Here is a 23819-nt window from a genome sequence, read left to right as displayed (position 1 = left end):
CCAGCGCATAATGGGAGACGAACGTGGAAGGAGAGGACCACGATGCAGCAGCACAGATGTCCTCTAGGGAGACGCCGTGCAGGAAAGCCGAAGACGTCGAGACCGCTCTAGTAGAGTGAGCCTTAAGGCCTTCGGGCAGAGGCTGTTTAGCCAGTTCGTAACACAACCTGATGGCACTAACTACCCATTTAGATAGTCTCTGGGTAGAAATTTTGTGTCCTTTGTGAGGTTTTCCATAGGCCACAAACAGGTTAGGGTCCTTACGGAAAGGCTGTGTACGATCAAGGTAGAAAGATAAAGCCCTTCTGACATCCAGAGAATGCAGGGCTCGTTGTCCTTGGTCGGTTGGGTTGGAGAAAAAGGTTGGCAGAGAAGTTGAAGTCGATAAGTGGAACTGGGAGACAACCTTGGGAAGGAATGCAGGGTCTGGTCTCAGAACAACTTTTTCCCTGTGGAAAATGGTATATGGAGGATCGTGGCGGAAGGCGCATAAGTCACTTGCCCGTTTGCCCGAGGTAAGGGCCACCAGCAATGCTGTCTTCCAGGAAATAAGATTGAGGTCTATGGTAGTCATAGGTTCAAAGGGTGCTTTCATCAAACAGGAAAGAACTAGGGATAAACTCCAAGTTGGGACAAGGGGTTTAACGGGTGGATTGAGGTGCAACATGCCCTTGAGAAAAGACTTAGACAAGGCATGAGAGAAAACTGTTTTGCCGTCTACCGGATTGTGGAACGCAGAGATGGCAGACAGGTGAACTTTTAAGGATGAGTAGCAGAGTCCTGATTTTTGTAGAGAAAGTAAATAATCCAGGATCATGCTAAGAGGTACGGACTCTGGATGTAGATGGTTAGCAGTCGCGAATGAACAGAAGCGCTTCCATTTATGTTGGTACGAAAGTCTTGTGGAAGGCTTTCTTGCGTTGAGAATGATGTGGGCTACCTCTGCGGAGAGGCAGGAGTGTGTATTCTCCAGGCCGTCAAGGCCAGCACCTGAGGGTTGTGATGTAATATTTGGCCATTGGCCTGGGACAGGAGGTCGCTTACGAGAGGGAGACGACGGTAAGTGCGGTGGGATAGCTGCAGAAGTCTCGTGAACCACGGTTGCCGTGGCCACCATGGGGCCACAAGGATGCAGTCGGTGCCGTCTCGTGTGATCTTTATCAGTACCCGAGTCAGTAGAGGGGTTGGTGGAAAGAGATAGTGAAGAGGGCCTGTCCAGCTGTGTAGGAAGGCGTCGTTTCCCCTCCTGGAATAATAGCGAGGACATTTGGCATTGTCCCAGGAAGCAAAGGCGTCCACCTTGGGTGTTCCGAAACATCTGAAGATGCGTCGAAGGTAGGTCGGATTGATGGACCACTCGTGGTCGTCCAAGCGAAACCTGCTTAGGGAGTCGGCCAGAACATTCTCCACACCTGGGAGGTGAACGGCAGTCAAGTAAATGTTGTGTTTCAGACACCATTCCCAGAGCAGAATGGCTATACGGCACAGCCGGAGAGACCTGGTTCCTCCCTGCTTGTTTATGTAATAGACGGTTGCCATGTTGTCCGTTGAAATCTGAACATGCCGTCCGTTGATCGGTGGGAGAAACGATAGGAGGGCCCTGTGCACAGCAATCAGTTCTAAGCAGTTTATGTGCATGGCCCTCTCGGAGGGTGTCCAAAGGCCCCTGACGGTCTTGTCCTCTAAGTGGGCTCCCCATCCCCACTTTGAGGTGTCCGTTGTCACAACAGCCACCGGAGGAGTTGGGAGAAACGGCATGCCCGCGAGGAGATTGCTGGGTACAGTCCACCACGTGAGAGAAGAGAGTGCTCTCTGGGGAACAGTGAGTAAGACGCTCTGCGGTTGCAATTGAGGATGGTAGGCTCGTACAAACCAGAGCTGTAGCTGTCGCATTTGTAGCTTGGCAAAGTAGATGACAGAAGTTGTGGCGGCCATGAGGCCCAGCAAGCATTGGATTGTGAACGCAGACTGGCGAGGCTGTCGTTGAATCGCCCTGGCTAAGGTAATGATGGTTATTGCTCGATCCTCGGGGAGGAAAGCACGATGGAGAGAAGTGCGAAGGAGAGCCCCTATAAACTTGATGTCCTGGGTAGGCTCGAGATGGGATTTGGATGTGTTCACACAAAGACCCAGGGAATTGAGAAGAGAGAGCGCTGTGTTGATATTGCTCTGCAATCGACGTTGAGTCGGTGCTATGAAAAGCCAGTCGTCGATATATGGGAAGACTGTGATGTCCCGAACTCTGAGAGCAGCTGCCACCACCGCCATGCACTTGGTGAACACCCTTGGTGCAGTGGAGAGGCCGAACGGCAGGGATACATATTGGAAGTGGTCCTGTCCCATGGCGAATCGCAGATACTTCCGATGTTGAGGTCGGATTGTCACATGGAAGTAAGCGTCCTGAAGATCTAGGGAAGCCATCCAGGAATTCCTGGGAATAAGAGGCAGGATGGCCTGCAGGGAGATCATTCTGAACTTCCTGTATTCGATGTACTTGTTTAGCTTCCGAAGATCTAGGATAGGGCGCTTTCCTCCATCCCTTTTGGGGACCAGAAAGTATCTTGAGTAGAATCCCGTCCCTCGGTGTTGGGGAGGAACGGGTTCTATGGCATTTTTCTGGAGCAAGTCCAGAATTTCCTGATGGAGGAGTGCAGATGGAGGGGTAGCTATGAAGTAGTGGTGGTGAGGTGGCGAAACGAACTCTATTGCGTAACCGATACGCACGATGGTAAGAACCCAAGAGTCGGTGGTAATGGAATTCCAGCTTGGGTAAAAAGGAAGTAGTCGGGTGTGACAGTTGGGAGAGTCAAAGAGACTGCTTGCTTGTCTGGGATTGTTTCTTGGAAGGTTGAGCCCGTGGCCTCTGCTGGAAAGACTGCTTTGGGAGGGGTTTCCTTTTCCAGAAATCCTGAGACTTAGGAGACCGTTGACGGCGTTGAAAGGATGGCTTCCATGGTCTTTGCCTATTAGCGGGCAGTGAGGTTGGTTGTGTGACCCCAAGGCGTTTTGCCCTTTTGCGGCCGTCATCGACCGATGCGAGGACCTCGTCCGTGGACGCATGGAATAGTCCTAGACCATCGAAAGGAAGGTCTTCTATGCGCTGCTTGATGTCTGGCTGTAAGTTCGTTGAGCGCAGCCAGGCGTGGCGATGTAAGGCCACAGAAGTAGCGAAGACTCGGGAGGAACAGGAAACCGCATGGTGGATAGAATTTATTTGTTGTTTTGAGACACGGGAGAGCGAGACGAGAGCCGATACAGCCTTCTGAGATGAGTCAGGCATGGATGTAAGGTGTGGAGTGATCTGGTTCGCCAAGTTGAAGGAGTATGCCGCAAAATAGGCTAAGTAATTGTTCAACTTAGAGTTGGTTGAAGAGAAGCTATAAATCTTCTTAGCTAAAGTGTCCAGTTTTCTGCCCTCGCAGTCCGGTGGAACGGGGTGGCGAGATTGTTTATTCTTGGTGGCGGAATGGACAACAATAGAGTTGGGTGCCGGGTGGGAGGCGAGGAATTTGCAGTCCGCGGCGTGCACCCTATAAAGAGAATCAAGGCGTCTAGAAACAGTAGGGATCGAGGCCGGCTTTTCCCAGGCCTCCCGGAGACCCTCAAGGTGAACAGGAAGCATAGGAAGCGTAGAGCTGTCTGGGAAATCTGTGCGAACCAGGTCGTGTACCACATCGGAGACCTTAGGTGAATCAGAGGACATGGGAATGTTCAGTTTGGAGGCCATTGTGGTGATCAGATTGAGATAAGCCTTGGAGCTGTCGGATGGTGAGAGCCTAGGAGGTTGGTCCGATGAAGGCGAGGCTGGGGCCTCCTCGGAGTCAGAGTGGTCAGATGTATCTCTGTCTGAAACCGAGGCCGGGTGCTGAGGTGACTTGAGGTCGACCGGTGAAGGGTCTCGAGGACGTTTAACCGGCGAAGTAGGTGGTTTCGATACCGTTGCGGACGGCGTCTTGGAAGTATCCCGGTTCCGAGAAAGGACAGGAGACTGAACAACATCGCGGGACCGATGGGTAACTGTATGTGAGTCGAAATCATCTCGGGTCCGAGGAGCTGCTCTGTCCCGAGAACAGTAGTAGTGGTGCTGATACTCACCGTAGCAACTGGGAGACAGGTGGAGGTAGTAAGGGGATCGCTGGTCGCGTGAACGGTAGTAGTCACGGGATCCAGGAGAATAGCACTCTCGGAGTCGAGGCATGTAGACATCTCTGGAGAGAGGCTAGGGTTCGAAGTCGGAGAGGTGCTTATAACTGTGCACCGATGGTGAACGCAGGTACCGATGGTAACGTGTGCGTGGTCGAGGAGACGGGGACCGGGATGGAGAGCGGTCCCGTCGATAGACCCGGTGGTAGTCACGGTATGGAGACTGGTCACGTCGATGGTCACGATGGTAATCTCGATGCGGAGACGGAGAGTTGAGGCGATCTCGGACCGGAGATCGTAGACGGAGCGGAGACCGCGAGCGAGAGCGTGGCCGTGGAGATCGAGAGCGGAGTCGCTGAGACGAGACCTGGGTAGAAGACTCCTTAAGTAATGGAGTTGTAATGCCGAGGAAGGATTCAGGTCGGAGAGTTGGAGGATCCGACTCGAGAATATCCGCAGGAAGGAGGCTATGTACCGAGGGCGATCTGGAGCCAATCGGGATAACTTCGATGGAATGTTGAGTGATGTGAGGCATTTCTGAGATGACATCGGAAGGAGCCGAGAGTTCGGGTGGTAAGATCGGATTCGAGTGAGAAGTCACAGTAGAACCCGATTGCGCAGAAGCCGATTGCGCAGCCGTCGCAAAGGCAGAAGTGCTGGGAGCCGACAGGTCGCGGCGCTCACGCACGGACGCGATGGCGGAGCTGGAAGCCGACGGGTCGTGGTGCTTCTTAGGCGCCGAGGTGGTCGGACTGCAAGTTTCCGGACTCGAGCGGTGCGACTTAGACAGACTCGAGTCCCCGTGACAGGCCTTCTTAGGCGTCTTATGTCCCTCAGAGTGCTTAGAAGCCTTTTTATCGGACTTATGCTTCCTGGGTGTGACAGGAAGGGCCGAAGCAGCCGAATCTCCCGCTCTTAGTGGGGGAGGCGGCGGAGCTGAGGTGGACATTGCGCGAAGAGAGGACTCCATGAGGAAACTACGAAGACGGGCTGCTCTGTTTTTCCGCGCCTGCTTACCGAAGCAAGCGCAGTGAGGGCAGGTGCCGACTCCGTGAGATTCCCCCAGGCAGAATAGGCAGAGAGAGTGGCCGTCGGAAGACGGGATTTTAGAAGCACACTGCCTACACCTTTTAAAGGTAATTTTCCCTTCCATCCGTTCTGGACAGGGGGAGAGGTGGAAGGGAGAGACGGGGGGTGGGGGGGGGGTAGGGGGAAGGAGAGTAAAAAAGAAGCAAAAGCGCAGAAGCGTTTTTTTTTTCCCCTTATATATTTTTTAGGACGAAGGAAAGAAAGCGAACAAAGTAGAAGAAAATAGGGAGATAGTACGATACCAAGAGACGAGCCAGAGGAGGAACGCAACGAGGTAGGTGTTGTCCGGGCGGCGGAAGGGAAGAAACTGAGTGGAATGGGCGCTCTCCCCCCACTCCAGGCATGCGCAGTCGCTGCCTGCTCCCCAGGGCGGGAGGAAAGCTCGCCAAAAGACGTTATAGGCGAGCTATTGGAGCTCCGAGGTATGGATCCGTTGCCTGCGGCAAGACCCATGTGTGGGACTGCACAGAGACCACGAAGAAGATCATGTATTTACTTTTATTTATATTTCACCATTCTGTGGGGACCCAAAGTGGTTTACATTATTCCCCTTTCCTCTTTTATCCTCACAACAATCCTTTGGTGTGGGTTAGGCTGAGAGTGTGTGACTGGCCAAAAGTCACCCAAGCAAGCTTCCATGGCAGAGTGGGGATCTGAACCTGGTTGCTGCTTTTTAGTCCAGGAGACCCTAGTCCAGTATTCTATTCTCTGCTTCATGCTAGCTCTGGAAAATATTGTCATAAGAGACCACAGAGATAACCGAAGACAGGGAAGTGTGGACTGTGAAAACAGTGGGAGGGGGTGGATTTTTCACTGAAGTTTGTATTTTACAATTGTCTTCGATGAGCACACTGAGCTGGTTAAATGCTATCGTAAGTTCTTTAAGACCGAGGTGACCTCATGTCGCAGCCCTAGCAGTCAATCACTGGTAACTCCCTCTGGGATTTTTATATTTACAAAGTCTTTCAGAAGGCTTCAAAAACAGAGAACGTGAGTAAGAACATGCGGGCAGTTTGCAGGATGTTCTATTACACTATTACACTATTCACAGGGAAATGCCCTCCCTGGGAAATTTTCTCAGAGATTTCCAGCCAATTCAGCATTCTCTTACAGTGACTCCTAGGGCCAGAAAGAAAGACACGGAGTACCGCTCCGCTGAAAATGTGTCCAGATTCAGTTTAGCAATACTTCACCTTATTTAGCCTTTCCCTCTAGGGTACAGCAGAGAGAACCCAGTGTAAAAGACGGCCCACAAGTCTCCAGTTCAGGTTAGTCTTCATTCTCTTACCTCCGTGCAAGTTTGCAGACAGCACAAAAGGATAGGTCTTCAGCCAATTCATGACAGCCATTGTCTCTGGCTGTAGAGGGTCTGAAATCTGGAAAAACTGATCTGGGAAATTCCTGTTTAGGTCATAATTGTTGCTGTTATTTCTGCCAAGAGTTCCCTGTCTGTCTCCTGAGAAATGAAACAAAACCTGTTGAGATGACACTTTCTTGGTTCTGTGGCAACATAAGCACCCTTAGAATAATTCACACTTGCAGGGAACTGGGAAAAATAGTAAGTGCTATTGTTGAAATATTCCTATCTCATGCTTTCTCTGTTCAAAACACACAAGAGCCATTAAGAGGAAAACTGGTTTTTCAAAACACTCTGCCCATGTCAGCAGCTTTATAAGTTCTATGGAGGCCTGTCTACTTGTGCAAGCAACTGCAAACTTTTTCCCATATTGCATTGCTTCCAACATCACTCCTGAAATGTATCTTGGGATGAATCTTTCACCAGAAAAACAGGATTTGGTATGCAGTCAAATAAAATCAAACAGCTGCTTTTTAGGCCAGCAAGACACCTATCTGATTGCATACCAGCCTACACTTCAGCGAACTCTACTGCAGAAAGTCAACTTGGCTCAGAAAAGTCTGTTCCTTTCCCCAGGCAATGGTACTATCAAGTGCCTTTAAGAGGTACCTCCATTTCTAGAGTTCAGTACATATTTAGCCACCTAGTTATGAACTTCCCAAAGAGTGTAAGCACCAATACCTTCTTGAGATTTCTCATAGCCATCAGGGTTCATGGAGGGAATGATGTGGATTCGAGTCTTTTGAACCAAGTCTGTTACTTCAGGATCAGTTCCATAGTTCTTGCAGAGGTACTCAATGAGATTAAGGAGCAGTTCTCGGCCCACCACCTCATTGCCATGCATGTTACCAATGTACTTGAATTCTGGTTCGCCTGGAAGGGGAACAGAAGAGCCCCGTCAGTCCTGCTAGATCAGACCAGAGGACCATTAGCACCAGCATTCTGTTTCTCACCACAATCAGCCAGTTTTTGTTTATCTACAACATTTATATCCCACTTTTCAATATTATCAGAGAAATTTACAACATAAATGTGAGAGAGCTAGGGTCAGTGGCCAAAGGAGACCACTTTAAATTTTGTCAGGCCCAGTACCTCAGAAGAGCCAAAATTAACTTTGTTAGAAATAAATGAAGAAACAGGTAGCAGTTTTAAAGTTCAAAATAAAGAATAAGATTTATTATATGCAGATAGGCTCGGAAGGGAGGAAATATTATCAAAGGGTTGTATATTAAAAACAATTGGCAGGCAGAAAATCCAAGTAATAAATAACTCAAGAACACTTTAAATTGACAGGCTGTTATAATAAAATACCAATATACAGTGTTTCCCTCACTCTGGATAACACTAATAACCATAGAAAGATGTTTTGAGATGTATTTGGCTTCTCAAATATCTCTACACATTAATCTCACTCCCTGAGAGGACTGACTCAACTTGTGACAGAACTTCTCGTCACAGACCCTTTCCCCTAGCAAATCAGGTATCCTCTTATCTGAAGAGCTATACCCTGGACTAACACCCTTGAGGGCCCTTCACACTGACACGTCATACACTTGTGCCAAGTTCCCTTTAACTGCTAGGATATGTCTGTCTTCTGGGATCTTCACACAGCAACAAGAACCTTTTGTCCCTCTCACAGTGTGTATTTTGTGATCTTTGTTATAACCAGGAGTCTGTCCTCTGTCTGACAGAATTCCTAAGCAGAGCCTTAAAATCTCACTCTGCCTTGCGACACTTTGAGCCACAGCCTTGAGAGTCTTCTCCTGAAAAGGCCACTGTTAGCCCCTTCTAATAAACAGGAACTCTCACAGACAAGAGCTCTGTCTCAGATGGCCTGGATTGCACTGTCTCAGATGGCCTGGATTGCTGTCTCACTCAGTCTGATCTCCACCAGAGCAAAACTGGAACTCAGCTGAATACCAGCTCCACCTGTTCTGAATTGAGATTTCCCCCTCACCCCCTTTAACATTACATTGGTTACCATGGAGGCAGTTAGCCAATCACAGCAAGTGTCTCACTTGTCACTCACGCAGACTGCTTTCAGTCCATCACAGTAAGTTAACAGTGTTATTCAATACACAAACAAAACTAAGAATTGCCCCAAGCAGGTACAGTAAAAAATAACTTAAGTTTCTAAGAACTGTCAGTGGAAAGGGGGGCTGGCTCAGAGCAGGAAGTTTGCCAGATATCTCACTACATATGCTAACCTCATTCAGCCCTTGCATCTGTATTCTCACTAATCCTCAAGAAGGGCCACTTTATTTCTCTTATATGGAATTAGAATAGTAGACTGTGATGTAACGTGATGTACAGTAGAAATTGGAATGGATTTCCTTGGTCTGGAAACATGCGAGATAAACCTGCACAATCACCCCACTTCAAAGAAGAAGATTCTGTAAGGTTGCCTCCATGCTTGAGAGGAGATGGATGGAAGGGTCTCAATTAATTACTCTCAACATTCTACAGTTTAAGGATACATAAGTCTCCAATTTTGACATATTTCCTTCACTGTTTTAGCCCCAGAACTGAACCCAAACAAATGGTTACCATATAAACAAAGCTTAACATTCCTGCTTGCTCTTTAAATCTGTTAAACATCTTCATTGTGCCATATGATAACTTACTGCTCACCCTCTACCTATATGTATGAACTGGTAACTTGATTTTTTTTCCTGCCTCTCTCTTGACTGTAACTGGCCCTTCCTGGCAACTAACCCCACCCCCCTCTTTCTACATGTAATGCTTGAGGAAAAGTCTGTTTCTGTATCTGAAGAAGCATGCTTGCACACGAAAACTTATACATTGAATAAAACTTCGTTGGTCTTAAAGATGCCAATGGACTCAAACTTTGTTCACTGTTTCATTTACTTTCAGATGATGACTGCAGCCTCTGCTATATCTTGCCAATTTTTTTTATGCTTGCCACTGATGTTCTTTTGCTTGTCCCTGGAAGGAACAGCCGCCACTAAGGACACTGGCACACTTTCTGCTCTGAGTTAACTATGAAGAAGAAAGACGACGACAACACTGGATTTATATTCTGCCCTCCACTCAGAGTGGCTCACAATCTCCTTTATCTTCCTCCTCCACAACAGACACCCTGTGAGGTGGGTGGGGCTGAGAGGGCTCTCACAGCAGCTGCCCTTGCAAGGACAACTCCTGCGAGAGCTATGGCTAACCCAAGGCCATTCCAACAGGTGCAAGTGGAGGAGTGGGGAATCAAACCCATTTCTCCCAGATAAGAGTCTTCACACTTAACCACTACACCAAACTGGCTCTCTATAGACTTAGGATGGTTAAATGAGTTACCTAATTCATGGACGCCTGGGTTGTCTGATATCTCCATTACATACAGCTCCCTCTGCTCCACCGACTTGCCCACTGAGTAGAGGCGGGTGATGCTTGGGTACTCGTTGGCATACTTCCTCAGGAAGATTTCCATGTCTGGGAAGTGATGGTGACGGAAGTCCTTTGGCTGGATCGCTTGATGGGTAGTGGTTGGCATTTCTGTACTAGTCACATCGGTGGCATTGGGAGCAGAGTCTGTGGCAGTTACTGGTGTGTCCTGGGTAGGGTCGGAGATCGCCACTGCTATTGTAGGTTCCAAGGAGAAGTCCACCACAGTTGCATTCCCCTCCTTCACCTCAACATTTACTCTGGTGACTGGCAGGTAACTACAAAAGAAAGATTAAGCTCTTGCTTTCATGTCGAAATTCTTTCACCTAGACCTGACGCAGGAGAAAGTCCCATAAGGGTAACCGAATTCCATCATCTTAACTAAGAACAAAAATAGTAAATATTCAGGCCTTGAATTCAGCAGGAGCTCACAGGTACACAGCTCCTGAACTTTTCTGACGGTTCCCCCTCCTCCTTCCCACCTTGTCCATTGAATAGCAGGTGCAGCTGCATAACGATCCCTGGATGAGCTCCACCACCTATTTTTCAACAAAATGACCCCTGTTAATACCCTTTCCCTTTCTTGCCGTCGTACTGCCTCTTGTTCTGTTCCTTAATATAAACAATATGAGCAAACAGCAGCACCCAGCTGGCTCATAGCAAACATGGGGCAAGAACAGACAACAGTGTCTAAGGATTTCAGCACCAGGCTCCAAAGGAACCCCTGCCAAGTGCCAAACACACAGCAGCCCAGGCCCACGCATGTTCCAGAGACATTACCCCACAACAGCTGCCGTGATGTTGTAGGTTCCGGGAACCAGCAATCTGTGATAATCACCAAAACGACCAGTTCTGATGTTATGAGCAATCCCAGCCACGGCAATAGTCGCATTTTCCAAGCCAGCCTGAGTGACCGAATCCCGGACAAACCCTTCGATCCCAATGTGGACCTGGACAGGTGACATGGAACAGATACAAAGGTATGAATAATGAAATAATTATTCCTGTCATTGTGGCTGTGCAGTTTTTTATGATAATAAGCAGCTTTTTATTTCAAACTAACCATCCTTTACTGAACAATCTACCCTGGCCCCAGACAGATATGACACTATTAAACAGGCAAGAAAACAGTTCTATATACATAGATAGCAACAGAACACATAAAACAAGACCTCATCCACAGCCAAACTACTAATGCACAGAAAGGTCTGGACCAGACATAGCCCTAGCACAGCAGTCCCTAACCTTTTTGGCACCAGGGACCGGTTTTGTGAAAGACAATTTTCCCATGGACTGGGGTGGAGGGGTAGGGATGGTTTCTGAATGATACAGTTCTGCACTTTATTTCTATTAGTTTGGTGTGGTGGTTAAGTGTGCGGACTCTTATTTGGGAGAACCAGGTTTGATTCCCCACTTGTCCACTTGCAGCTGCTGGGGTGGCCTTGGGTCAGCCACAGCTCTTGCAGAATTGTCCTTGAAAGGGCAGCTTCTGGGAGAGCTCTCTCAGCTTCACCCACCTCAGAGGGTGTTTGTTGTTGGGGAGGAAGGTAAAGGAGATTGTGAGCCACTCTGAGATTCTGAGTAGAGGGCAGGATATAAATCCAATGTTGTCGTCTTATTATTATTACTACATTGTAATATATAATGAAATAATTATACAACTCACAGCCCGGTTGCTAACAGGCCACGGACAGGTACCAATCCACAGACTGGGGGTTGGGGACCCCTGCCCTAACAGAGTGGAAGAAATCTAGTATTTTTGTTTATCATGTGACAGTACACAGATGGTTCTGCATAATGTTCAGTAGAACCTCAGACAGAACCTAGACAACTAGCCTCCAGATTTGTCTGAAACGTGAGATACTGCAGACTAGGCACCTCTGCCTGAACCTTCCTTTTTTTCCCTGCAGGTGACCCAACAAGCTGGATCTGTTCCACACTGCCCCGGCAACACAACATAACAGAGGCTGCCATTCATTCTGCAACAGAACTAACACAATGGAAGAAGTCTGCAGAGCAAAAGAGGACCGCAGCTGGGTACTTTGTCATACTTGTAAAGGGACAACCACAGGCCCAAGTGACTGAGACAGGTCAGGGCTTCCTCTCTTCAGTCTCAGAGGCCCTTGGGCACTGCAGCACAAAGAGGATCCTCTGATATCATTCCTCTGACCTTCCTGAATAATGAGATACTTTTCTAAACATGAGGAGCATGTGAACAATGTAAAAGCAAGGTACTCTTGAAAGCCAACAGTACAACAATGCCAGATGAGAACATTAAGCAATCTGATCTGCCTGTGACATTTGCCGGGATGATTCGCTGTTCCTTTCCCCTCACCATTCCATCTTGCAAAAGTGCAGAAACAAAATACTTACTTTTTCAATAAAGCTGAGAAGAGATTCCCGGTTATTTTCCCACTCCAGCTCAAGCTGCGATGCTGGTGGGTATTTGCAGCAGGAAAGCTCGAAGGTGACCTCAAAGCAGTTGGCCCACAAATAGTTATAATCCTGCATGCCACCTAAGGAATTCAAAATGCAAGAAACTGGAAGTAATCCTACTAAGCATCATCAGTTAGTTGCCTCTGTATCAGCAGAATTTCTCCCCATCATTTCAGATTGGTGGCTCTTTCAGCAGACTGGGCAAGCTCATTTGTGTGGGAGGAAATTAAGCCAGCAAGAAAGACAACTGTCCCTGGGTCCTCCTACAATGCCTTTGAAGGTGATCAATGCAGCAGGGAATTACACAACATCTTTTAAGGGGGGGAAATTTAGGAAGAGACCCATTCCCTGTAATACAGTCAGAATTTTAAACATTTCCTATTTGGCATCTCCAGCTAAAAAAAGGTGCTTTTAGCCAGTGATGAGCCCAAGGGGCCTAGCATAGCCTGGACAATGGCAATTAATTCCATTAGCAGCCAGGAGCCAAAACAGTTGTGTCTGAAATGACACAATATGGTTCGCAACTGTCAGCTAAAATGGATTACAAAGGCTGTTTGAAAGGGGCCTTAGTTTAAGTTCTGCTTCAGCTTGTTATAGAATGTTAGACAAAGAAGACAAATATACCATGGACAAGTCTAGTCCAGATCCAGGAGGCAACTGCATTGTGCATAGGGAGGGGCTGTTGTACCATATCTTTCTGTTCCTTCACAGCCAACTGAACTGAGTCAGCACTGGCAGTTTGTCTGTGCTTCACGTACTACATTTAGCCCATTTAACAGGATAGAAGCAAATTAAAGGCCTTTAACTGATCCGGCGGGCATCCCTTTGAACATCATCACTTCCCCCCACCATTTTACACTCATGGTGCTTGTATAGAGTTGACAGCCATTGACCATAAGTGCTGTTATATGTTTACCGCTTATGCCTGAAATAGTGTCTGTCTCTTCTGAATATGCTGCTCTGATTTAATGGAACTGTTTTATGATGTTTTAATTCTGATGTTGTTTTTACTGTTGTAAGCCGCCCTGAGCCCTCTTGCAGGATAGGGCAGAGTATAAATAAAAATAAATTAAATTAAATCTGCACCACAACAGCCCTGACAACTATACGCTCATGATAACAAATACACTGTTCCTATTTTACTTAAAATTGTATGCTACTTAATTCTGCCACATGCAGACTTGTTCTCCTGTCCCCCCAGGAGCACCCTGACTGCCTCCACACACTGAATATTGTCCCTCTAAACCTCCCGTTAGTAACCCTGATCAAAGCTCATTCTTATTAGATAAAAATGTCTATAAGTATTTACTCAACCACGTTACAGGAAACAGATTAAGTTTTAAATGAGACTCTCGCGTTATTAAATTATCAAGAGCGATCAGCTCAATGTTTATCTCTGGTAAACAGGCTCCCCTGGAACACCATGTTTGTAGTTATGATGCGGAGTTCCAGCAAGAAATCAGCAAGTCATGTAGAAACATAAAGCTAAAAGCTACACTTGCTTGATAGCAGTTAACCACTGAACTTAGTGGCTTACTTCCAAAAAAACCATTCTTGGTGAATAAATGCTAACTGGTTGATCTACAGCGGCATAAGCTCTAACAGGCCACAAGATTCTTGTTTGACAGAATACCTTCTGGGATGTAGACAACACAGCCACACAACCCAAAATACTACTAAGAGCTAAAGTCTACCAACCAGAAAATATACAAGAGCACAGCCCAAACTCCAACTGAGACAATAAATTACACAGATGAGACATAGTTAAAATGATTCACCATTAAGGAATGCTGCAGACACTGAAACGACACTATCTTCCTAAGATACTAAGGATCTTATTGAGGGTGAACTCATATTCTTCAGAACAGACCTATGCCACTGAGTTTGCCACTATGAAGACTTAATTTGTTCAGGATATCCTGCTTCACACTGAACATTCACTCATCCTGCACATCAAATACAATGATCCTTGTTGATTCAAGGATCATTGTATTTAATGATCTTTGAATCCACTACTTCCGTCAACATTTGGGTGTGTTCACTGTAGACAGACAAAGGAAGAAGAAAGAGGCAGTGGTGGCAGCCACTGGACAACAATATTAAAGTAAAACTTACATTTACATTTACTTACATTTACCACAATCCCACTTGGGGTTTTCTCACCCTCTCTACCCCTTCTGGGAAGGGGAAGAGATGGTTAGTTTGGAGGAAGCTTGCATCTCTTGAAAGATTCCTCGCTATGCATCTCAAAACACTTCCTGAGACTTTGGGGTGCAGCAGAAAATCTGCAACCACCCCAAGATTATTCTCCCCCAATTCCTTGGGGTCACCAAGAAAGGTACGATGTGCAGCTCAGAAATCCCCAATCCTTTTCAGCCCTGTGGGCATTTTTAGAACTGTGATACAAGGTGGTGGGCACAACCAATGTTCCCTCTAAGCTATGAGCAAAAATTCTACTTTGTGAGCTATTACTATTAAAGTTGTGAGTTATTGGCATTAAAGTGGTGAGCGACTGCATCAATTAGTGTGCTCTGGGGTCATCCTTCCTGAGCTAAGACAAAAATCGGTGAGCTGGAGGCTAAACATCTGTGAGCTAACTCACGCTAACTCCGCTTACAGGGAACACTGGGCACAACCACAAAATGTCTACTGCAGGAGGTGAAAACACACACACATACAGAAAAAGTCAAAATGCAAGGAGGAAGAGAAGTAGTTTTTAAAAATACACTAAGAAAGAGGAGACCACCTACGGGGACCACACCGGGGACCCCGATATAGCTTAACTAAGCAGCTTAAGGCAACTCTCTCTCACACACAGTTGACAACTAGCATGCATTCTATTCAAAATACACCAATGCAACTGAGGTTAGGAAACACCAACTTGCAAATAGTTTCCAATAAACAGAAGAGAAACAGAAAAGAGACATATACCATCAGCATCCATCCTCCCTCCCTCCCTCCCCTTGTGAGAATGGTCTTAGAATGTCAGGAGGCAGGGTTAAGGATGCTCCCCATTCCCTACCGGCCTTTTCCTCCACATGATGTTTTTCCCAACTGGTAAGCTATTTTAACTCTTTCACTTCGAGTTACGTAGATGGTTGTGGGGCCAATACTATCTCGGGGCGGAGTCTTTAAGCAGTCAGCCAAAACTGTTACCCAACTCCTCCTGTTTTGCCCTACTCTCTTTTTTGGGTACATTTGGAGACATTAAAGCCTAACAATTTCCCCCTCTCGAGAGCACAGTCCTGTTGTCTCCGCTCTCATGCAGGAAAAGCAAAGGCTTCTTTCTTAAGTATATACTATAGAGGTTTTAAACCAGGGGTGTCAAACATGTGGCCCATAAGCTGGGTTTTCTGTCCCCTCTGTGTCCTATCCCACTGCTACCGCCAACAGAACCAGCCCGATTCTGCCATGAGACCCAGTCCTGTCAACTCCCTTTTGAGTTGCCAACTCCTGAAGGGAGCTTGTCTTTTCCCTGCCTACTAGGGCACACTGCCACCACCTGTTCAATTTAGGGGTTCCTGACCGAGAGGAACAGGACTCCCAAGGGGGATTGGGAGTCCTGTTCCTCTCGGTCAGGAACCCCTACATTGAACAGGTAGTGGCAGCGTGCCCTCTTGGGCGGTAAGAAGACAAGCTCCCTTCAGGAGTTGGCAACTCAAAAGGGAGTTGACGGGACCAAGTCTGAAGGCAGAATTGGGCCGGTTCCATCAAATTTGGCGGCAGTGGTGGGATAGGACGCACAGAGGGGACAGAAGACCAAGCCAAAGGTCTGAACAGGCATTTTAAGCTGGTGTACCCACCAGGCAGTGACAGAAGTGTTATTGTAATGTTTTAAGCATGTTTTATTTTAAGGGGGTTTTTTTAGTTGTGTTTGTCTGTGTCCTTTAAAAAGTTTATATCTCTGCTACCTAATCTTTAATAGGTACACACATGGCCCGACACGGCCCAGCAAGGTCTCATTTATGTCAGATCTGGCCCTCATAACAAATGAGTTCGACACCGCTGTTTTAAACTGTTTTCACACATCTCCGAGTGTTTTCTTTGAAAGCAGTGCTCCCTCCATCCACAATAACCTGAACTACAACATTTTCAGGAAAAACTTTACATCAGGCCTCAACAAGTTTCCTTTAGCCCTAGAAGCCAGCCCAAAATTTAGTAAAAATAATAATTCTTCAGCCTCCAGGGTTTTGTATCTTAATGATAATTTTCTAGTTATTGTTTACCACAAAACCTAACCCTAAACTCTTAAATCTATGACAAAAGCAGTGATCCCTCTAAGCTGAGTTAGTGTGAGCTAGCTCACAGATTTTTGTCTTAGCTCAGATTTTTATGTCATACAACAAAACATTCTAAATTGAAATCATCAATAAGTTGCGTACTTCAACGGAGATATTTCTATTCCACAGGAGCCCAATAATAGTGCATCCTCAATATGCAAGCCTAGTTTCATATTTTACGGCCTCACAAGATAACCAGTGCAGATGTATTACAGAGTCATAGGGATACACAACAGAATGACTGAGCAAGGTATTTTAGAAAGGAACACGGACTGCAGCTTATACCATTGTATACTAGACATGCCAGCTGCTTACATGTTGCTACTGCAGCTCCGTTGTTTCTACAAAATATATTTCTCTGCATTATATCCATACCCTATCCTACATACTATGTTTGCTTAAATTTCTGTGCTCCTAGTACATTGCTTATTAGATGTCTTCATATTTGATTGTGTGATCTTTTTTGAGTCACAGTGAGAAAAGTATTGTAAATAATTTTTAACAGATCTCTTTGACCTTACTTGAGACTGGCAACTTGTAAAGAAACTGCTTTGTGTACAACAAACAATTGAAATCAACATATATCATCAGCCGATGCATCAGCATTGCCTTATTGCACATGCCTTGTTATATCTATAACGCTCACATAGCTCCTTTGGAAGGCACAATTTGACAGGCAGCTTGAAGAGGGGCTTTTGGCAGAGATCTGAAGAGACAGTTCCTACAGTTCCCTTAAGTGCCTTACCTTCCACATCATACCACTGAGCACCGTTAGTGATGCCTCCTTCAAAAACTTCTTTCTCCTCTCCAGGGCAGTTTGGGGTGCCAGTTTTCATTATGGGGTGGTTTGATGCATAAGCTTTGGCCAAGTACTTGAAGACTTCGTCATCAGCAGATCTGCTATACAACCCAGACCTCTGGTGCACCGCAGAGTCATCATATGGATAGCTTGCAACAACGGAGCCCCCGTGCAGGTTTGCAGAAAGCACAAACCTGTATGAAAAACAGAAATGCATCTGTTATCCACACAGAGAGGAGCACAAAGTAAAGACACACATCCAATTAACATTTAATATTTTATTGGGTTAAAGAAGCTGAAAACATGACAGTTTAAACGCTGCAACTCAAAAGTGGTCTACCCCTGAGCAAATACAATATACTGGATAGAGTACTAGGGACCAGGGATGGGGTGCTGAGCCTCCCTTTTGAAAAAAAGTCTCAGTGGAAACTCCCAAGGAGTGTAGCAACCTGCAAATCAGATGGAAGCCTATATAACCTCAGTAAAAAAAGTTTATTGGGTATTAGTGTGCAGGAATCCAGACAATAAAAACGTATTTAAGCAGCAGTTTCTAGGTTACCCATGAAAACAGCAACAAGGAAGACTATTTGGCTAAGGTTTTGAAAACCATTTTAGATACATGTTAGTTCATAAACTCGTGAGAAAACTAAACTGAACTGGAGCATGCACAGGTTTCTCTGGCTTAGTCATAAGCAACTACACAACCTCAACTTTCTTCTCACCTGTTCTTTGCAACTCCTTCTAAAGTGCCTGATACCCAAGCACTTGCTTTTTAAAGGGCCTCAATAGAGCTGTCTTTAACAAGTCACTGAGCCCCAACCAAAGCAGTGTGTTCCGTTTAATTAAAAAAGCTGGCTATCGTGCATGCTTCAGTTTGTTTATTCAGTTTCGTGCCAGTCGCTGAGTACTCCATCTACAAATGCTCTGAGCGCTGTTGCAAGCCAGAAAGCAGCTACAATGAGTTTCTTTGTTAGCCTAGCCTGTTTTAACTGATATTGATGGTGTTCATCACAGTTAGGAATTTAAGATTTGGATGAACATTGAATAGAAAGCCCTTGAAATACTTATGCAGCCGACAAAGATTTTATGCAACCAGATTGCAACATAGCTATGCTCCTCACATGACTGTGTTTTCTACAGCCTTGTACTTACGGTAATATTTTGTATGCCAAGCTGCAGAAATTCAAGGTAAAGAAAGTGGGGATAAAAGTTGGCCTTTCGCTGTACTCAAGTGTTATATTTCTGTTATACATCTCAGTGGTCCCCTAGTAATAATACCACTCTATTTTCTGAGCACGTGCTCTCTCTTAGGGTTCAAACAGCTTCAAAGGATCTTCTCTAACCACAACCTTAAAGACCTCCTAATCAATCCCCACTCACCTCTAGGACTTTCATCTAGGCCAGGGGTGGCCAACGGTAGCTCTCCAGATTTTTTTGCCTACAACTCCCATCAGCCCCAGCCAGCATGGCCAATGGCTGGGGCTGATTGGAGTTGTAGGCAAAAAAACATCTGGAAAGCTACCGTTGGCCATCCCTGAGGCCTTTTCTCCCTTGGAGAGCCGGTTTGGTGTAGTGGTTAAGTGTGCGGACTCTTATCTGGGAGAACCGGGTTTGATTCCCCACTCCTCCACTTGCACCTGCTAGCATGGCCTTGGGTCAGCCATAGCTCTGGCAGAGGTTGTCCTTGAAAGGGCAGCTGCTGTGAGAGCTCTCTCCAGCCCCACCCACCTCACAGGGTGCCTGTTGTGGGGGAGGAAGGTAAAGGAGATTGTGAGCCGCTCTGAGACTCTTCGGAGTGGAGGGCGGGATATAAATCCAATATCTTCTTCTTCTTAATGAATACCCCAAACAAATTACATTTTTCTCTACTCCTCCATTTTATCCTCACTACAACCCTGCGATGTAGGTAAGGCTAAAAGCGAGGGACTGGCCCAAGGATACCCCAGCAAGCTTCCAGAGTGCCATGTGGATCTGAGTCTTTCAGATCCAGCACTTTAGTCACTCCATCACAGTGGCTTTCACGATTACCTGAAAGCACAATCCTAACATTTCTCCTACAAGGGACAACCCCTAGCCCTATATACTCCATCTACAGATCTCAAATCTCCCATCTGATTCATCAGGTCCTTCCAATATATATAAAACTAAAAAAGCTGTATCTTTGGAAGTGGATTCTAGCTCAGGAAAGCATGTAAACACAATAAACTGGCCTGTTCTCAAAGTCACAAACATCATACTAACTTCTCCCTCCTAGACCTTAGCAACATCCACCCTTGTGCCTTCAAGGCCTCCCATAAGGAACAAGCCACAGCTATATTCCAGTCATACCCCACCAACTCCCATCACATTTCCTCCTCCCTAGTGAACAAACCCTATTTCCTGGGCTATGTAGCTCCACCACAGGGATCACACACCTCCTGCCCAGTTCCTGGTCAGAAGGACCACCTCCTCCATACAGAGTTCTCTTCATGTTAAGATGTTCAGAAGAACCTAGATCCAGATGCCCTATCATATTGTTAAGTTGGTGGAAACTCAAGACCAGGCTTTGTCACTTTGGCACCACCACAACAGTGTAATTCTGTTAACCTTAAAAAACCACTAGATAACCAAGAGGTAAAAACATGGATATTTTTGCATCGCCTTTAGACGAATTATTCTTTGTTAAGTTTCCATTATGACCGCGAGCGCAATTTTAAGAATGCTTTAGTAATAAGCCACACTGAAAAAAGGGATTTAGAAGAACTGCAGATGTATAGCCAGCCTTTCTCTCTGAATCAGAGACTCAGAGCGGCTTACAATCTCCTTTATCTTCTCTCCCCCAAAACAGACACCAGTGAGGTGGTGGGGCTGAGAGGGCTCTCACAGCAGCTGTCCTTTCAAGGACAACCTCTGCGATAGCTATGGCTAACCCAAGGCCATTCCAGCAGGTGCAAATGGAGGAGTGGGGAATCCAACCCGGTTCACCCAGATAAGAGTCCATGCACTTAACCACTACACCAAACTGGCTCTATTTCTGCACAGACCTGCTCAGAACTTCTTCAGTCACCTTGTAGCGACCCCAACAGAAAGGGCTGTCCTTAGACTGTCTGGCACCCTAGGCAAGACTAACTTCTGGTTCCCCCCCCCCCCCCCGCACTGATAATGTCACAGAGTCACATTTGGGGTGCCCAGTTCAGTGCCCCCAGAAGGCTGATGCCCTAGTCAATTGCCTAGTTTGCTGAGTGGCAGGGCCAGCCCTGCCTACAGACAACTTTATTAAGGGCTATACTGCTGTTAATACTCAACTTAGAAAGCTTTTCATCTCGCCCTAACAATTTCCACTTTTCCTTCTGCTTATTATTTTACTTGCTATTGGTCTTTGTGGATTTTAGGGCTTTTTGCTGCATGTTTATGATTATCTGAACATGTCAGTCATTTCCAAAGCAAGGGGAGGAAGCAACAAGATACATTCCTCCCAGTACAGAACACACTTCTGCTTCCAAGAAATCCCACAAGCAACCACTCAGGAGGACCCATTAACTCTTATTCAACGCTCCCACCAGCAGCAAACACGGAAGGCTACCTGATTCCTCCCCTCCAGCAAGGCATGCCCAGGATGTGATTAAAACGTGGAATTAATTCACTGCCACAGGTGGTGGCGGCGGCTACAAGCATAGACAGCTTCAAGAGGGGACTGGATAAGCATATGGAGCAGAGGTCCATCAGTGGCTATTAGCCACAGCTTATCATTGGAACTCTCTGTCTGGGGCAGTGATGCTCTGTATTCTTGGGGGGGGGCATAGTGGGAGGGCTTCTAGTGTCCTGGCCCCACTGGTGGACCTCCTGATGGCACTTGGGGAGTTTTTTGGCCACTGTGTGACACAGAGTGTTGGATTGGATGGGCTGTTGGCCTGATCCAACATGGCTTCTCTTATGTCATGTTCTTATCGCTTATGTCAGTTTCTCTACATTTATGTCAGTTTCTCTCTTCTACCTAAGAAGACTTTCCATGCCTCACTCACAGAGGGGTAAGCCAGATTCAGATTCCTACATGTCAGGAGTGGCCAAACTTGCTTAACGTAAGAGCCACACAGAATAAATGTCAGATGTTTGAAAGCCACAAGACAGGAAGGAAGGGAGAGGAGATGAAAATAAAACAACTTTAACTTAAAAATACATTCTTCAAGCCACCAGCTGGCTTGGCCAAGCGATTTAAAGAGACAAATGCCTTCTCCAAGTTGGCTGACAGGGTGGTGGGGGCTTCGAGAGCCAAAACACGTATAGAAGAGCCACAGTTTGGTCACTCCTGCTAAACGCCAAACCCTCTGTAGACCTCCGTTGAGACTCCGCCCATTGGGGGCAATATCTTCCAGCACTCCAGGTGAAAAAGTCTCCGCCCCCCCGCAGGAAGCCCCACCCCCTTTCTCACCTGTTGCGCCGCATCCATTCCATGAGCGCGCGCACTTCGGGGACAGCGGCCAGATCCGGCTGCTGCGCGCTCCCGAACTGGTCAGGGAAGCTGCGGTTGAGGTCCCTGCCTTGAGCGTTCTCTCGCCCGCTGCCCGTCCCTGCCTGGCCCTTGCCGCCGGCGCCTGCGCAGTCCCCTTCAGTGGCGCGCGCGAAGCCATCGGGGTTGAGGCTAGGCATGAGGTAGAGGTCGGTGCCGTTGAGGAGGCGGCGCAGGCGGGGGTCTCCCTGCAGCCAGCCGGACACCAGCTCGCGGGCCAGGCGGACGAGGAGGGCCCGGCCCAGCGTCTCATCGCCGTGCATGTTGGCCACCAGTTTCACTTGAGGGCGGCCGGCGATGGGCGGCCCCCCGGGGTCGGCATCGGGACCCGCCTCGACCTCCGGCAGGTTGGCGCTGAGGCGCAGCACCCACAGCTCCCGCCCCTCTCCCGAGCGGCCGATGGAGAAGAGCCGCGCCAAGCCCGGCGGAGCCTCGTTCTCCGCCAGCGACCTCAGCGATGACGCCAGCTCGGCCTCGTCCATGTAGTGCATCGCCGGAGCCGCTCCGGCCAATGACGCGTTCGCCGTTGTCGCGGAAACCGCGGCTTCTGCTTTCTTAATATGCGCCGTCTCCGCGCGCCATAGCAGCAGTAGTGTTGGGAGTAGCAGCAAGGGCGCCGAGCCGCCCGCCAACCGCCACCGGCCTGCCATCTCTGCCTCAAAGCTTTAGGCAGGCCGCGGCGGAGAAAAAAGTGCTCTGAGGTAACTCGACACCCGATTGGGTGGGAACGGAAGGGCGGTGCGCCAATCGGGAAAGAGACGCGGGAGGGGGGCCAATAGGAGAATGGGGGAGGTATGAACAAGCAGCCAATGGAAATAGAAAGCCTAGACGAGCCCGACGAAAGGGAAAGGGTTAAGAAGTAAACGGAAGCAAGGATAAGGCGTTGATGGCTGCAAAGGAGGCGGGGAGAAGACAGAAGAAGGCCAATGAGATGTAGGGAAAGTGGTGACGAAGGGATAGCCTGGGAAAACCAGATCTGGTGGATAGATCCAGGTGGGCATCCGTGTTGGTCTGAAGCAATAGAACAAAGCAGAAGTCACGGTGCACCTTTAAGCCCAACAAAGTTTGATTCAGAATGTAAGCTTTCGTGTGCTAGAAGCACACTTCATCAGACAATAGGATGGAATGGCAAACAGTCCTAAATATAGAGAAAGTGGGCAGTGAGTTAGTATGCAAAATCATGGAAATGTTGGTTAGCAGATTAAAAGAATCACAGTTTGGGGTCTGGTGATTGTTAGTTTATGTTTAACAAACAAAGTAATGGAAGCTGTAAAAGGTAAGAAGGACTACTTTAAGTGGTGGAAAGCTAATCGAAGTGAGATTAATAAAAGGGAACACAGGCTGTGGCAAATCAAATGCAAGACTGTGATCAGGCAGGCAAAAAAGGGACTACGAGGAGCATATTGCAAAAAACATAAAGACCAACAATAAAAATTCCTTCAAATATATTAGAAGCAAGAAACCAGCCAGGGAGGCAGTGGGGCCCTTGGATGTCCAAGGGGTCAAAGGATTACTGAAGGAGGATAGGGAAATGGCTGAGAAGCTGAATGCATTTTTTGCCTCTGTCTTCACTGTGGAAGACGAGAAGTGTTTGCTTGAAAACCACTAATTTTGGAAGGGGTGTTGAAAGACCTGAGTCAGATTGAGGTGACAAGAGAGGCGGTCCTACAACTGATAGACGAATTAAAAACTAATAAGTCACCAGGTCCGGATGGCATACAGCCAAGAGTTCTGAAAGAACTCAAAGTTGAACTTGTGGATCTCCTGACAAAAATCTGTAATCTTTCATTGAAATCTGCCTCCGTTCCTGAGGACTGGAAGGTAGCATATGTC

General features: G+C 47.2%; 1 protein-coding gene across 1 annotated transcript in view; it reads right to left on the bottom strand.

Annotated features, from left to right (window-relative positions):
• CPD (carboxypeptidase D) overlaps positions 1–22731 on the bottom strand; it is a 39916-nt gene extending 17185 nt beyond the window's left edge. Inside the window, exons 1-7 of the mRNA XM_060259531.1 lie at positions 21909–22731; positions 17447–17694; positions 12359–12501; positions 10766–10935; positions 9899–10263; positions 7271–7462; positions 6521–6688 (exon numbers count right to left, since the gene is read on the bottom strand). Coding sequence (XP_060115514.1) covers positions 6521–6688; positions 7271–7462; positions 9899–10263; positions 10766–10935; positions 12359–12501; positions 17447–17694; positions 21909–22636 — 2014 coding nt within the window. The 5' untranslated portion in view covers positions 22637–22731. The remainder of the gene's footprint in view (positions 1–6520; positions 6689–7270; positions 7463–9898; positions 10264–10765; positions 10936–12358; positions 12502–17446; positions 17695–21908) is intronic.
• Between the last annotated feature and the right edge of the window lie 1088 nt (positions 22732–23819).

The sequence above is a fragment of the Heteronotia binoei genome, chromosome 18 (assembly GCF_032191835.1).
Source record: "Heteronotia binoei isolate CCM8104 ecotype False Entrance Well chromosome 18, APGP_CSIRO_Hbin_v1, whole genome shotgun sequence".
Lineage (NCBI taxonomy): Eukaryota > Metazoa > Chordata > Lepidosauria > Squamata > Gekkonidae > Heteronotia > Heteronotia binoei.
This window is presented reverse-complemented; position numbering and strand designations above follow the sequence as displayed.